At 44.4% G+C, this 17,054-nt stretch overlaps 1 protein-coding gene across 2 annotated transcripts in view; it reads right to left on the reverse strand.

Annotated features, from left to right (window-relative positions):
* Positions 1-17,054, reverse strand: part of ZNF827 (zinc finger protein 827) — a 314,048-nt gene that overhangs the window by 136,991 nt on the left and 160,003 nt on the right. For both annotated transcript variants that reach the window (XM_040331699.1, XM_040331692.1), the window contains exon 5: positions 5,061-5,291. In XM_040331699.1, the coding sequence (XP_040187633.1) occupies positions 5,061-5,291 (231 nt within the window). The remainder of the gene's footprint in view (positions 1-5,060; positions 5,292-17,054) is intronic.

Below are 17,054 nucleotides of genomic sequence, written 5' to 3' on the forward strand. Positions count from 1 at the left end.
TTACACAGAGGTAAGTATGGTGACCACTGACCAGCCACATCTGTATGACGTATGCCAACCCTATTTCAAGCCTTAAGGCCTCATGCACACTGGACGTTCTAAAAACGTTGTAAAAACTCCAGTAACCTTGCAGTGAGATCTTCAGCATTTTTCAGCTTTTTTTTTGCTATAGTGCATTTTTCTTTTTTTAGCGTTAGCAGTTTTTTTAGACAGAAACCACCTCTCTGCTATTAGTAAAGGATACAAATGTTAAGAAACTCAGTTGAGCCACGCGTTTTTTGACATTCAATCGTTTTTACAGCTGAAAAAACTCCTCTCAGAACCCACTAGTTTGTTTTTGTTTTTTTTATAGCCAAAAAGGTCCCAGCCAAAAACAGTTGATAACAGCCTGTGTGTGCATGAACACATAGGATAACATGCTGGAGAGTTTATTGACTGTAGAAAAAAAACATCTAAAGCCAAAAACAGCAGCTATAAAAACTTCCAGTGTGCATGAGGCCTAATAGTTGTTCTCATTTTTCAGGTGAGGAGATAAGGGGCTTCAAAGCCTCTGTGAGGAAGAGAGACTGCAATGACTCATACGATCCATGGATGGCAGCTTCCACTACAACTGTAGCATTATCCGGTTGACAATAAGCCAGTTGTGGGCATGAACAAGCTACCCAGCCAAGAAGTATTGAAAAAAATTCAGGAGTGCAAACCAACCAGAGGCTAAGGTCTTAACGTAGACAAACTGAGTCGAGGAGGGCAAATTATTCCATAGGAAGGAAGAGATACGTGAATCTAGTTGCTTAAAGAGGGACAGCGGGATCCAGGTAGGAGTGCTCCGAACTGTAAAAGATAGTGCCTCTGCTTCATACATGAGCTTCACTGTGTTTGAGGTTCTGCAGAGGGTGGGTCAGCAAGCTGAGGGTATGACCTATTAGTCACCTAGCTGTGGTCGACTTGGAGATTGATTTTGATGGGTTGCCGCCCCCCTTTAAACCTTTAACCATTTCTTATTGTAGACAATTGATAATTAAGATCTGCCTGACAGGGTTAATTTTGTCAAAATCACTGTCCAGCCCCCTAATAAACAAAGAAACCGCCTAGAATAGAGCATCTAAAAAAAGTAGGCTACATATTCTAATGGGACATGTAACAAATATAAAGCAGGTGTTATCCAAATGTGGCTACAAGTGCGGAAAAACCAAGACCACTTTCACACTGGGGCGCTGTTCTAGCGCTAAAAATAGCACCTGAAAAGCACCTCTCATGTCTCCCCAGTGTGAAAGTGCTTTCACACTGGAGCGGTGCGTTTGCAAGTCCTGCAAGCAGCATCTTTGGGGAGGTGCAGGAGCAGTGTATAAACCGCTCCCAAAACACCCTGCCCATTGAAATGAATGGCCAGCTCTGCTGAAGCGCCTGCAAAGAGCTTCGGCAGCGCTGCAACACGGGCGGTTTTAACTTTTTCTTTGGCTGCTAGCGGGCGTTAAAAGCGTCCCACTAGTGGCCCAAAAGCGCCGGTATAACAGCGGTAAAGCGTCGCTAAAAACTAACAGAGCTTTACCGCTAACGCCGGCACTACCCCAGTGTGAAAGTAGCCTAGGTCATAAAAAGACAAGCCAGTCCCAACCAGGGTCAGCTGAATGACCCTACAGAATCACTATCACAGTATAAAAATCAGGCACTTAAAAGCAAGATTTTTTTTTTAATATTATTCAAACAGATCACCGGAATTTGATATTTATATATATGCTACAGTATAAAACTCAAGTGACAGATGAAAAATTATCCTGATGGCAGGGCTCATATCATTTATGTTTATTTTATTTGTGCATTTTAGCATATTTAAACCACATGACATTCAACAACTGTCCGTCAGTAGGTGTTGTGTTCACTGAGCTGTATGATCCGTGCACCAGCCTGACCCCGGTGATGTAATAGCAGCCGCTAATACAACAATCAGCAGAGCAGTGAGATGGGCTTGATCAGACAGTCACAGATGGTAGTTTCACTCTGTTATGTTTCATATCCCCAAACTCCTTATCTGTGCACTGCTGGATGGAATCATGCCAATTTCTGCCAACGTTCTACATTTTTTTTTATTAATTACGAGTATCACACTTTCCATGGAGAACATTTCAGCTACAGCCCTGCCTATCATGCTTTATTTTCACATGTAGATCGCAATACTGTTCAACAATATGTAAAAAGAAATAACATTTATAGTGCTCTACCTAAATATTCTCTGCAGGAACTTTTACACCTTTTGTGGTGTTACACCCAGAAATACAAAATGTGGGCTCGGATTCACAAAGACTTACGACGGCGTATCAGTAGATACGCCGTCGTAAGTCGGAATGCGGCGCCGTCGTATCTATAAGCGTATTCTCAATCTGAAATACGCTTATCTGTTGCTAAGATACGCCCGGCGTAAGTCTTCTCCGCCGTCCTATCTTAGCTGCATATTTACGCTGGCCGCTAGGGGCGTGTACGTTGATTTACGCCTAGAATATGCAAATGCCGTAGATATGCCGATTCACGAACGTACGTCCGTCGCAATTAGTTACGCCGTTTACGTAAGACATACGCCGGCGTAAAGATAAAGCTGCTCTCTAGGTGGCGCAGCCCATGCAAGGTATGGACGTCGGAACAAGCGTATCTTTTTACGTCGTTTACGCAAGTCGTACGTGAATGGGGCTGTGCGTAGGTTACGTTCACGTCACAGGCATTGAGCCGGCGTATCTTAGGGCGTAAATTCGACGTGATACTGCGCATAAATAAAGAATGTGGAAATTCTGAAGACTGCAGCCTTTTGTATGTCTAAAAACAAACAACATTTATATGTATAAAAATACGATATTTTAATTAAAATGGTATATGTGTGGTTATGATACCATGCACTATGTCGCTGCGCATTTCTGGTTTGCATGTCATTATTAAACGTATATATTGTCATAGTAATGTCTATATAAAAAGAAAGAAAAAAGGAATCAATATATATGCTCCAAAATCTTTTTTTTTATTGTGACCGTGACATTGCGATGGACACATCGGACACTTATGACACGTTTTTGGGACCATTCACATTTATACAGCGATTAGTGCTATAAAACTCCACTGATTACTGTGTAAATGTGAATGGCAGAGAATAGGCTAACACTAGGGGGCGATCAAGGGGTTAATATGTTGCCTAGTGAGTGTTTCTAACTGTAGGGGGAGGGGACTCACAAGGGGAGGAGACTGATGTGTGTTCCTCTGTACTGGGAACACACATCGGTCTCTTCTTCTCTGACAGGACATGGATCTGTGTGTTTACACACACAGATACATGGTCCTGCCATGATTGCGGGCAATCGCGGGTGCCCAGCGGACATCGCGGCCGCTGGGCACACGCACCGAGTCCAGAGCGAAACGGTGGGCACGTGCGCACCCTAGCCACCCCGGGAAGCCCAGGACGTCATATGACATCCACCTGGAGGGAGGAAGGGAGGGTTCCCGCCGACGTCATTTCACAATGACTCAGTAGGGAAGTGGTTAAACCAAAACAAGCAAACAAACAAAAAAAAAACACTAACATGCTTCCCTACATGTTTTGGAGTACGGAGATCAGCAACAAAGGGGACTGAAATACATTGATGATGGGAGGCATTCCGGATCATAAGCCTTAGAAAAAAGCATTTAAAACACTCTTGATCATCTAGACTGCAATTACAATAATTATAAATTGACAATGAACGTTGTCATACTTCTGCTCACCCAATGAATTAAATTCAAAATATTTTTTTTTTTAAATAAAGTAAATGTAGCCCTTAGCTACATCACTGACCTAGTCTCAAACTACCAACCAAATTATTCTCTTTGTTCCTCCCAAGACCCCCTGCTCTCTAGTTCCCTTGTCACCTCATCCCAAGCTCGCCTCCAGGACTTCTCCCAAGCCTCTCTCATCCTCTGAAATTCCCTACCTCAATCTGTCCAACTATCTCCTACTCTGTCCACTTTTAGATATTTCCTGAAAACCCTTCTCTTCAGAGATGCCTATGCTGCCCCTACCTAACGACTGTAGTTTTATTTTCTCCATCAGCTCATCCCCCGCAGTTAATACCTTTTGTATTTCTTGACCCTCCCTTCTAGATTGTAAGTTCTAACAAGCATGGCCCTCTGATTCCTCCCGTATTGAATTGCATTGCAATTGTTGTAAACTGTTTGCACTATATAAATCCTGTATAATAATAATACTACCAGGGTGTGCCATATTGAAACATCTGTCTTCTGACCAGACAATACAGAGAACAGTAATTTTTACACAACTTACAGTATAGAGAGTTTATTGGTCATTTTTAGAAGCGAATTAAATGCATATATATATTTAAATAAATTTTGCTTCATACAATTTCCACTTATAAACAAAACTTTTAACTTTTTTTTTTTTTTTTTTAGGATGGAAGGACCGGTTTTGATTCTCCAGTGGGTCTTTAAATGTAATGTACAACCGGTATGACTTTGACAGATCAGTCCAGGCTTTTTAGCCAAGCTTGTAATGACACTGGCAAGGTGAATTTCTACAGAGCATCCGCTAGACAGCTGATGAAGCAGCATTGCTGTATTAAAGCTGAACTCCAGCCTTACCTTCAAGTCTCGTACAGTTGCACAGGCTTCTCTACTTTTGTCCCCAGCTCCCTGGCCCACCCCTTTCATTCACTGGATTTCAGTTCTTTTAATCATGGAAGTTCAGCGTTACGTGGGTAATACCAAGGACAGTATGCATGCAAATGAAGCCTTCCTAGGAAAGCTTGATCCTCCAGACTGACACCCACCTATCAAAGGCAGGGTGGTATGATGCTTTCAGGAAGCTATGTACAGCACCATGTTGGCGCCTTCCACCAGCATGTATCTGCCTGCATTGCATAGAGAAGCACAGAGATCCAGTGATGACATCACTGGATCTAAAAAAAAAAGTACGTAATACAAATAGAAAAAAAAAATTATTTAAAAAATGATTTAGCATATTGATGAGGAGAGAAAGGAAGAACCAGAAAAGGCAAAATAATAGCAGAATAAACTTCAGCTTTAATTACCTGAAAGCTTCATGAGGAGCTCAGATGCTGCTTTGACAGAAATATCCTGTGACATTAGGTTTGGCTGTGTTTCCTGGGTCTTGGCTTCATCTGGTGTGCTGGAGAGGCGTGCTTCAGATTCATGGCTGTAGGTATAACCAGAATGTGGAGACAGAGAACTGCTAAGCTCTTCATCTTTAGGTTCTTCTTTTACTTTAACGGTCAGGGTCAGAGTCTCCTTTTGATTTGCAGCTAAGAATAAAGAAAACATATTGCATATGAGAAGTAAGCAATGCACTGTTCTACATTAAAGGGGTTGTAAAGGTTTATTTTTATTTTCTAAATAGTTTCCTTTAAGCTAGTGCATTGTTGGTTCACTTACCTTTTCCTTCCATTTCCCTTCTAAATGATTTTTTTTTCTTTGTTTTCTTTGTCTGAATTTCTCACTTCCTGTTCCTCCTGTAAGCTTTCCACCATCATCCGAGCAAGGTTTAGTCAGTCTGAACAGCTTACTGAACACCTTACTGGGAGGAACAGGAAGTGAGCAATTCAGACAAAACCTTTAGAAGGGAAATGGAAGGAAAAGGTAAGTGAACCAACAATGCACTAGCTTAAAGGAACCTATTTAGAAAATAAAAAACAAACCTTTGCAACCCCTTTAAATTTCTCTCGCGCAATAAGAAGTATTGTGTTAAAGTATGCAGTCTAGCTCATTGTAGAACTTTACGTAGCAGGTTGACAATCATTTTAGTGATGACTGAATTTGCAGTTGAACTTTTTTATAATGTCATCTAGCATGGCAGAGAACTAGGCAGTAAAGATATGGTCCACACGGCCTCTGAGGTTTGTGAGAGGGCATACTGAATCGCAGGGAGGTAGATAAACCCATAAAGGGGTTTTCTATAAAAGAGTACACTTGTATATTAGAGATAGGATACATTTTCTCTTATGGGCTTAACTTGCATAATAGGAATACATTGTTAGAGAAATACATATTTCTATATTTTAGTACATGCCTGCCCCTCAGACTGGTTGTTATATGGTCACACCAGCTCTAATATATACTGTATTTATCGGCATATAACACGCACAGGCGTATAACACGCACCCTAACTTTAAGAGGGAAATTTCAGGGAAAAAACTTTCCTCAGCCCCCTGCGTATAACACGCAGGCACAGTTTACCCTCTATTTTCAGGGTAGAAAAGTGAGTGTTATACGCCAATAAATACAGTATGTAATTGAGCCACGTTTTTTCAGATAGGCTAGCAATTAGCAAAGCTGGACTACATCGAAAGGCTGTTGGCTAGTTCCTTTCATAAAAAAAAAGAATCAATATATTTTTGTCACTGCTATGCGAGACTGCAGACAAAGATGCCATCACCTCCCTAGGGTAAAATCCAAACTTTACTGTGATAGTCAATACAACATAGGGGTCAGTCTATTGACATGTACAATATACAGAATAAAAAGATCTGTACCATTTTTAGTGTGCAGTGGGAATTCTGCACCTGGGGCTGATACTTGATAAAAAAAAACAATTTCAGCTGCAGGCTCTTACAATGTATTTGTATGTGTGTGGGGGGCACAACCTTTGGGTGAGCAAGGCTTAAAGTGGTTGTAAACCCTTACAGACCACTTTTACCTACAGATAAGCCTAGATTAAGGCTTAACTGTAGGTGAAAGAAATATCTCCTAAACCTACACTGTTATTTACACTAGAGACTTGCGCCGATGTCTACGTAGACAGCGGCGCAGGCACACTTTAGAAATGGCCTAGTGCCGTTTCTAAAGGAGGATGTGCCGTGACTGCCGGCTCCCGTGTGCATGCGGCGAATCACAGCGCCGGAGCTACCATACCTGGAAGTCACTCCGGGAGAGATGGCGGTGAAGGAGGAAAAGAACGAGTATCGCTGCGGGGGTTTTCGATCTCAGGTAAGTAAATCATAATGAGCTAGTATGCTATGCATACTAGCTCATTATGCCTTTGTCTTGCAGGGTGTTTTTTTTTGCAGAGGGTTTATTTCCTCTTTAATTGCCCTGGTCCCATAGTTGTGAGCCCTATACAGTAGATCACATATAAACAAAGAAGTCGGATATGACCCTTTACTGTTATAGCTGCATGCCAGTTTTCACTTGCCATTTTGTTTTCTTTATCGTACATCACGGGACACAGAGCGGCATATTCATTACTATATGGGTTATATGGAGTACCTTCAGGTGATGGACACTGGCAATCTCAAAAACAGGAAGTGCCCCTCCCTATATAACCCCCTCCCATAGGAGGAGTACCTCAGTTTTTACGCCAGTGTCCTAGGTGTTGGTCATGGTTTAGCTTGCCTCCACATCCTTGGGATTAAGGTGGGCTAACCGGTTCTGTCCAAAGGCCTCAGTGCTAAAGTGGTCAGTAACCGGACCCCAAACCATTGGGGTATAGCCCATAATGCTTTCTGTCACAGAGAGCTGGACTCTGGGCCCAGAACTTAGAAACCTTTGGGGGCCTAATGTTTCTGTTGCCAGGGTGCTATATGGGCCCAGGACAGTGGATCCTTCATAGGAACCCAGGGCCTGAAGGTCTAGACGCCCCATGGAGATGGGGGAAGATTGGACCTCTTGCTGTGCAAAGTCCTGCGGCATGGAGCAGGTAAGTGAAGGGAAAACTTGCGGAACTTGGTTCGCAGCAGGTTTTTTCTGGGGGGAAGGTCACAGTGGGACATGCCTATGGTTTATGCGCTGCATCTGGCAAGGTGAGTCACATATCTTAGGATAGGATGACTCTGTATGTATATATTCCCCATAATCGTGACCTCCCTGGTAGTATTGCAACTGGTGCTAGAAAGCATTGAAAAAGGGCCTGTGTGTATAGTGACAATTCTCTCTAAGAGAAGCCCCTGGGAATCTACTGAGGTTTCTTATGTAAAAGGGAGTGAATGCTCCTACCTGCAAGCCTGCTCAGAGAGGTCCAGGCGGTTGCTGCAGGAAAAAATGCCGCTCTGTGGATCCTGGCCTGGACGGCAGGATCAGCCTCTGACCTCCTCGTGTGGTTCCCCCCCCCCCTCCGCGGGCGCGTCCCCGTGATATGGGCGCAATTTCGCGCCGTTTTCTGACAGGGGAAGGGCGGGCCTGTAGGTAAAAGGAAGGGGCGGCCCTTCCAAAAGGTTCCCAGCTCAGTGAAGTGTTGGAACTGAGAGAGGAAGGACCAGAGCGGCAGAGTGGGGCGCCGAGGACACACAGTGGCCAAAGAAGAGTATTACAGTCTTCAAAAAGACTGTCTTTTACCCTAGAGATAGGGTTTCTTTTTCAGCAGTTTTTTTTTTGGCAAATACTACTAAAGGGGGACAGAATGGTTTTTCTTTCTTTGGTTTAAAAAAACAAAAAAAAACAAAACAAATTAATAAGGAAGGCATTTTTTTCCCCAGAAAGGTTTTGGGCAACTATTTATTTTCCCAAACACCGTTAAGTAGCGGGCGTACCTCGGTATTGTACCATGGCATCTGGTTCAGAGGGTACAAGAGGTGGGGATTCCCCCAGAGGGTCTGAGGTCTCGGACAAAGTCATACCGCTACTTTCCCCAGAGGGAGCCTTGGTGGGACCATCGAGATCTGGGGCTGGAGCTGGCACGGGTCAGTCCAACCCTAGGGTGGTCACGGACGAGGTACTGTCCACCTCTCTAAAGGAGATGGAAAAAAGAATGGAAAAAATGATAGCCAAGGCTATGCGGGGCAAAAAACGGAATAGATCTCCGTCGCCCGAGCGTGAACCCTCAGATGAGGAGGTCCCTTCCGCAGGGGAATTGGAAGACCTCTTGGACAAGGACCAAGTAGGTTCAGGGATCGAGGATCCGGGTACGGAGGAGTCTGGCGCAGCCTCCCAAAGGGAGAGCTGGTGGGTTCAAGTTTTAACAGACTTGGTCCATAGGACGTTCAACTTGCCAGTACCAGATCTCCAAGTATCAACGGTCTCAGCTTTGGGCTCACTAAGAGCGCCTCAAAACAATGCGGTTTTTCCGATCCATCCTCTACTAGAGGAAGTTATGTTCCAAGATTGGGCCAAGCCAGATAGAATCTTTGTACCACCAAAAAGATTCTCTGCCTTATATCCTATGGAAGAGAAATTTTCCAAGAGATGGGCAGCCCCGGCTGTAGACGCGGCCATCTCATGTGTTAACAAATCTTTAACATGCCCTGTAGAAAACATACAGGTGTTCAAGGATCCGGTTGATAAACGCTTGGAAACGCTACTTAAAACCTCCTTCACTACTGCAAGGGCAGTAGTGCAGCCAGCTGTGGCTGCAATTGGGGTTGCACAAGCATTATCGGATCAAGCTAAGCAGATGCTTAAACTTATTCCTGCCCAGCAGGCAGAAGAATTTTCGGACGTCCCTAGGGCCATACGCTTTACGGTAGATGCGATTAAGGATTCTATCCAGCAAGCGTCACGTTTATCGTTATCCCTTATCCATATGAGAAGACGCTTATGGTTAAAGAGCTGGGAGGCAGAGCCCCCATGCAAGAAGCTCCTGGTAGGGTTCCCCTTCCATGGAGGACGACTCTTCGGAGAAGACCTGGACAAATACATCCAGACCATTTCAAGCGGAAAAAGTACTCTTTTGCCCACCAAGAAGAAGTTTCGGGGGCCTGCGTTTAAACGACAGTACTCCCCTGGGCAGGGGCCTTCCAATACCAAACAGTATCGACGAAGCAGTGGTTTCGCAAGCCAGCAAAGCCAGCCCCCAAGCCGGCCTTATGAAGGGGCGCCCCCACCCTCGAAGGTGGGGGGAAGACTGCGTCTCTTTGCAGAGGTTTGGGAGGCCAGCATTCCCGACAGATGGGTACGGTCTTCCGTGGCTACAGGCTACAAACTAGACTTCCTAAAGTTTCCTCCTCCTCATTTTCAGGAGTCAAGAGTGCCAAACGATCCGAAGAAGGGAGCCGCATTAATAGCGGCATTGAATCATCTACTCTCTCAGGAGGTAATAGTAGAGGTACCAGTCCAAGAACAGGGGCTAGGTTTCTACTCCAACCTATTCATCATCCCAAAGCCCAACGGCGATGTCAGGCCAATTTTGGACTTAAAAATGGTGAATGCAGACCTAAAGGTCCGCTCATTTCGGATGGAATCCGTGCGGTCAGCAGTTGCCGCACTTCAGAAGGACGATTTTATGGCATCCATAGACATAAAGGATGCTTACCTTCATGTTCCAGTTTACCAGCCACATCAAAGATTTCTACGCTTCTCGGTGGCTCTACGTCATTTCCAATTCGTGGCGCTTCCCTTCGGGTTGGCTACGGCCCCCCGGGTGTTTACGAAGGTCCTAGCTCCAATCCTAGCCAATCTAAGGATCCAAGGGGTCACGATCCTAGCATACCTGGACGACCTCCTAGTCATAGATCACTCGTCTCCTGGCTTGGAACGAGTAGAGGCCCTCACAGTTCAGTACCTCGAGAGGTTCGGCTGGGTCCTAAATCGAGAAAAATCAGCATTCCAGCCCACAAGGCAGTTGGAATATCTCGGCATGAGATTAGACACAGAACAACAGAGGGTGTTTCTGCCTCTGATAAAAGTCAAAGCCATCAAGGAATTAATCCTACTGGTTCTAAGCAAGAAGGAACCAACTGTTCGCCTATGTATGCGGTTACTAGGCAAGATGGTGGCCACATTCGAGGCGGTACCGTACGCCCAGAGCCACACTCGCATCCTGCAGGCAGCCATCCTGTCAGCATGGAGCAGGAGGCCACAGGCCTTAGATATCCCTTTGCCGCTCTCATCAAGAGTCCGACAAAGTCTGTGTTGGTGGTTAGACCCTCAGAATCTACTGAAGGGGAAGTCTTTCAGCCAGTGGCTTGAAAGATAGTAACCACAGACGCCAGCCTGACAGGCTGGGGAGCAATTTTGGATGGTTGCACTCGCCAAGGCACTTGGGCAAAGCCAGAGAAGCAGTTGCGCATCAACATCTTGGAGCTCAGAGCTGCTCGACTAGCCCTCAGGGCTTGGACGTCCAAGTTGCAGGGGTTCCCGGTGAGAATTCAATCGGACAATGCCACGGCAGTGGCATACATAAATCACCAAGGGGGAACCAAGAGTCAAGCCGCTCAGAGAGAGGTGAGCTTGATTCTCCTATGGGCAGAAGCTCATGTGCCCTGCATATCGGCAATATTCATTCCAGGAGTGGACAACCTTCAGGCGGACTTTTTAAGTCGCCAGACTCTGTTGCCGGGGGAATGGTCTCTACATCCACAGGTCTTTCAGACACTCTGCCAGAGATGGGGAGTGCCGGACGTGGACGTCATGGCATCAAGACTCAACAAGAAGCTAGACAGGTTCATATCCCGCTCAAGGGATCCGATGGCCTGCGGAACCGATGCGCTGGTTTGCCCTTGGCATCAGTTCAAACTTCTTTATGCTTTTCCCCCGCTCCAGTTACTACCCCGCCTGCTGCGCAGGATCAGGGTGGAGCACATACCAGTCATCCTGGTAGCTCCATCATGGCCCAGAAGGGCATGGTATTCACTAATCCTAAAGATGGTAGTGGGAGACCCTTGGACTCTTCCTCTACGGCCAGACCTGCTATCGCAAGGTCTGATCCTCCACCCTGCCTTACGGCATCTAAATTTGACGGCCTGGAAGCTGAATCCCTGATTCTCAGGGGTAGAGGTCTGTCTCAGAAGGTAATCTCTACCCTAATCAGAGCCAGGAAACCGGTCTCTAGGGTGATTTATTACAGGGTCTGGAAGGCCTATGTAGGCTGGTGTGAGTCCAAGCTATGGCTTTCTCGTAAGTTTACCATCGATAGAGTATTGAGTTTTCTCCAGCTAGGAGTGGATAAAGGACTGGCATTAAGCACTATCAAGGGACAGATTTCAGCTTTGTCAGTGTGGTTTCAGCGGCCGCTGGCCACCCACTCGCTGGTTAAGACCTTCATGCAGGGGGTCTTACGTATTAATCCTCCAGTTAAATCCCCGCTTTGTCCGTGGGATTTAAATCTTGTTCTGTCAAGTTTACAGAAACAACCTTTTGAGCCATTGGCTGAAATTCCTTTGGTTTTATTGACAAGGAAGTTAGTATTTTTGGTCGCCATAGTTTCCGCCAGAAGAGTATCGGAACTGGCAGCCTTATCCTGTAAGGAACCATATCTTATTTTGCATAAGGACAGGGTCGTTCTCCGCCCTCATCCTTCCTTCCTACCAAAGGTTATATCCAGTTTTCATCTAAACCAGGATTTGGTATTACCATCCTTCTTTCCTAAACCTACTTCCAGAAAGGAAGGGTTGCTGCATACCTTGGATATTGTCAGGGCCATGAAGGCCTATCTTAAAGCTACAGAGAAGATCCGGAAAACAGATGTGTTGTTCATTTTACCGGATGGGCCCAAGAAGGGGCAGGCAGCTGCAAAATCCACCATCTCGAGGTGGATTAAACAGTTAATCACTCAGGCCTACGGCTTGAAAGGGTTGCCTCCTCCGTTATCATTAAAGGCTCATTCTACTAGGGCCATGGGCGCCTCCTGGGCAGCACACCACCAGATCTCTATGGCTCAAGTTTGCAAGGCGGCAACCTGGTCTTCTGTCCACACGTTTACAAAATTCTACCAGTTGGACGTAAGAAGGAATGCAGTTTGAGACCCTCGGATTCCAGGGGCTCCCTTTTCAGTTAAATTTAAAATTTAAAATTATTTTTTCTCAACTAAGTTGGATTTATTATGATTTGAGTATATCTCTAAATTAAATCCTTTTGTCTTGGGAAGATGTTCTCCCTCCCCTCATTGTAAGCATTGCTTTGGGACATCCCATATAGTAATGAATATGCCGCTCTGTGTCCCGTGATGTACGATAAAGAAAAAGAGATTTTTAATACAGCTTACCTGTAAAATCTTTTTCTTGGAGTACATCACGGGACACAGAGCTCCCACCCCTCTTTTGGGGACCATTTTGGGAGGCATACTGCTTGCTACAAAACTGAGGTACTCCTCCTATGGGAGGGGGTTATATAGGGAGGGGCACTTCCTGTTTTTGAGATTGCCAGTGTCCATCACCTGAAGGTACTCCATATAACCCATATAGTAATGAATATGCCGCTCTGTGTCCCGTGATGTACTCCAAGAAAAAGATTTTACAGGTAAGCTGTATTAAAAATCTCTTTTTCTTCGCTGTGTTTTTATTCTTTGTATATTTATTTAGAATTATGTTTAATTTGTATGTAGCACTGTGGCCCTGTGAGAAACGACATTTTGTTACTACTGTATGTCCTCACTTGTAGTAGAATGACAATAAAGCTTGACATGACTTGACTTGATTCTCAATCCTTTTATTAAAAAAAAAATATTGTTCACAATTCTTTAACATAAAAAGAAACCATGAAAGAAGTACTAGCATGCATTCCAACATCTTATACATTAGGTAATAAGCTATTGGCATAGCAATAACTAGCAGGTTTTTTGTTTTGCATTCCCTGGCTATACTGGATATGGGCAAGCAGCAGGCCGCATCCTGAGCAACAATAGTAATAGTACAGCATCAGCAGGCTTGGAAAGAATGGTTGATCCTGTTGAAATGAAAAGTCATTGTGACTTGGACAGTGTAGATAAGGCAAAATGTAAAGGCTAATATGATCTCCTTGGGCTTTGTCCAAAGTAATATGTCACACAGTGTGTATATTCAATTTGCAAGAGAAGCCAAGGGTTGAAACACTAAATTGTAATAAAAGTCTCCCTGAACTATTTGAGCCCATGGCTTATAATCACGTTTGGACCATTGTCAGTATTTAATCAAATTCAGCCTGTTCGATCAGCACTTTAATTATAACTGTTACAGTAGGTTTACTTTTAAAAAGGGGCACGCAATATAATAAAATTATACTATGCAAATTTTACCGGTTTAAGAGAGCCGATTTCAAAATAAAATTAATATTGCAGATCCAGTGATTATCAAGATAAAACAATTATAGAAATTGCTTACCAAACCTAGACATTCCCAGCATTTGTCCATGTTTTACACTGCTCCCTGGCATATTTACAGTATAAATGGTCTTTAACTGCTTTTGCACAAGGGGGCTTAGCCCATATATTTTAGTCTGAAAAAGCTGTCCGTGTTGCCCATAGAACTATTTTTCAGTTTCGAGTACCGATTACAAAACAAGAGGATGACTAATGCCCCGTACACACAAGCGTTTTTCCTGTCGGAAGAAGTCAGATGAGAGCTTTTTGTCAGGAATCCCGACCGTGTGTATGTTCCATCTGACTTTTTCCAATGGAAAAACTGCTGGAAAAAGATAGAGAGCAGAATCTCTTTTTCCCGTCTGGAAAAAAAATGATCGGAATATCCGATCGTGTGTACAAATCCCAACGCGCAAAATTCCTATGCATGCTCGGAAACAATTCGACGCATGTACAGAAGCATTGAACGTAATTTTCTTGGCTTATCGTAGTCTTTTAACGTCACGGCGTTCTTGCCAGTCAAAAGTTCACCAAACTTTTGTGTGACTGTGTGTATGCAAGGCAGGCTTGGGAGGAATTCGATCGGTTTTCCCGTCAAAAAAAGTTGGATGTTTTTTCCGACGGGAAAACCGATTGTGTGTACAAGTTGCTATGGAGAACCCAGTTCTTCCTTCAGACACTTTCATACTTTGAAGGCCTTTTCCAGAAAAATGGCATATGCAGTTAAGGGGTCCAAGTAGGTATTAAAAAACTGCTGTCCTAAAACGTTCATTAAGATTACTGCTAAACTATAGGTCGTTTAAACCCCCCCTGGAAGCCTGGCGAAAAGATTCCTGTTAGAAATAGCCCCAACCTGCCTTGCTGTTAGGATGGGAAACCATTGGATGTTCATTTCCAGCATCATAAGAGTGAAAAACAATGGTTTTTGCATCCTAGCATCAAGGCAGGACATGGGGATTGCAGCTGATTTTAGAGGAGGACTTATTCAGTAAAGCTGTAATGCTAGAGATGTTTATGTGTCTTTAACATATTTTGATGTAACACTTATCTGGTAAAACGTATATAGAATATAGAAAGTGTATATGTAGTGCAGCTTCTCAATTGCATTCCTCTGATCGCAGAATTCAGTTCTTGTAGAAGGTCATTTCATTTGTTGTTACTGCACTGTTGTGAGGAAGGGAAGTATTAGGCTAGGTTCACACCTATGTGATTGGTGTGTCTTGTGTCTGCGCATGCACAGCAGCCTATTTAAATATACCTGCAGGAGATAGGTCGCTGTACATTTTAAAAGTTGCATCCGCACAAAATTCACAAACATTTGAGAAAATAGCACATGTAGTGACCCTACTATGAACTTTAAACCTTCCAAAACAAATACAAAATTCATCAAAATCCCAGCATCCTGAGAATGGGGGAGGAGTCCCAGAGATCATTGCCAGAACAAGTTCTTTTACTTGGCTCCACAAATTCACCTGGCAGAGGAGTGCTAGCACTAGGCACCCAGGGCACCTGCACTGCATCCCCTACGGAGTGCCCAAGGTCCTTGGCATTGTGCTCTTCCTTTCTGTGTCAGCCGGCATTTCTTCCCACTGTCTGCCTGTAACAACATTACACATCACAGCCAAAAGGAAGCTAGGCTTCTCCTGGACTCTGATTAGTATCATACACAGGAGGAGGAGGAGGATCCTCCTGTAGTAAGCCATGCTGATTTGAGGTCTGTTTCAGGTAGGGAACAATGCTCTAGGGGGCCATTTGACCTGTAGGGAGTGAGTCCGCCTACGCACGACCGGTCCATCCGATGAGAATGGTCCGACGGACCGTTTTCATCGGTTCACCGCTGAAGCAGAACGATGGTCTGATGTGCGTACACACCATCAGTTCAAAAACCGATCGTGTCAGAACGCGGTGACGTAAAACACATGACGTGCTGAAAAAAAAAAAGTTCAATGCTTCCAAGCATGCTTCGACTTGATTATGAGCCTGCGCGGGTTTTGAACCAATGCTTTTGCATACTAACCATCGGTTTGGACCGATGGTCAGCCGTCCATCGGTTCAATTTTAAAGCAAGTTCTCTATTTTTTGTCCGAAGGACAACAGACCGATGGGCCATACACACGGTTGGTTTGGACCGATGAAACTGGACTTAAGGCCATTTTCATCGGTTTGGACCGACCGTGTGTACGCGGCCTGAGACACGCAGTTAAAAGATTTGCACTGGGGGTGTATTTATGCTAAGAGGAGTGATTGGGGCGGGGGTAGGGGGATTGGAAGAGGATTTGTCCTTGGGGACAATTTGAGGGGCAGAGAATTTATGCTAGAGGTATGGCTGAAGGGGGAAGGATTTGTGCTAGAAGGGGGGAGGATGTGTGCTAGAAGGGAAAGTTGGAGGGGAGAGTGTACTTGGGACAACAGTTCTCTGGTTAGGGGGCACAATACTTGCCCTGCCCTGAAGGCTGGCAACCCATACTACACCACTGCCTACAGCAGTTGCCAACAATCAACCTTTTTTGGCAGAGCAGATACATTTCAAGCCTCTTTGTTGGGAGCAATTGTGAAGAAGGAGCTCCTTAGATTTTGTACCTCGATGGGATCCTATGGTTATTGTTGGTAATACTTAGGGGATCCACCGTTGCTCATAAAACAAATTGGACAATTATGTTCAAAACTAAATTATAGTTTAGAAATGTATGCTTTGAACACATAAGTTGAAAAAGTATACATATAAAAGAGCAAAAATTGCTAATGAAATAAATCAGTTATATCTGCGTATATGTGTTCATAGCTACACAGTTGACAACTGCTCCTAGCCTAATGACCTGTCCTAAACCCTAGTTTTGAAGCTCTGCCTGTGGAAATGTTTTCCTTGGAAAAGCCGTTCTTTCCTATTTGCTGATTTTCATCGTTCTTATATATGATGCTCTCTTTGTTTTGATATTTCAATTCTGGATGGCTGTTGGCAAGATGAGGCCCATGCTGGTTTCCTTTATTCCTCGGGGAGTTGCATGTGGTAAGATATCCCACCAGAATTCCTAACTGCACCCAGCTCCCATGGCTGTTACAAAGCCAAATGTAGAAAGCACAAATA

Source organism: Rana temporaria, chromosome 1 (assembly GCF_905171775.1).
Source record: "Rana temporaria chromosome 1, aRanTem1.1, whole genome shotgun sequence".
In the NCBI taxonomy this organism is placed as follows: Eukaryota; Metazoa; Chordata; class Amphibia; order Anura; family Ranidae; genus Rana; species Rana temporaria.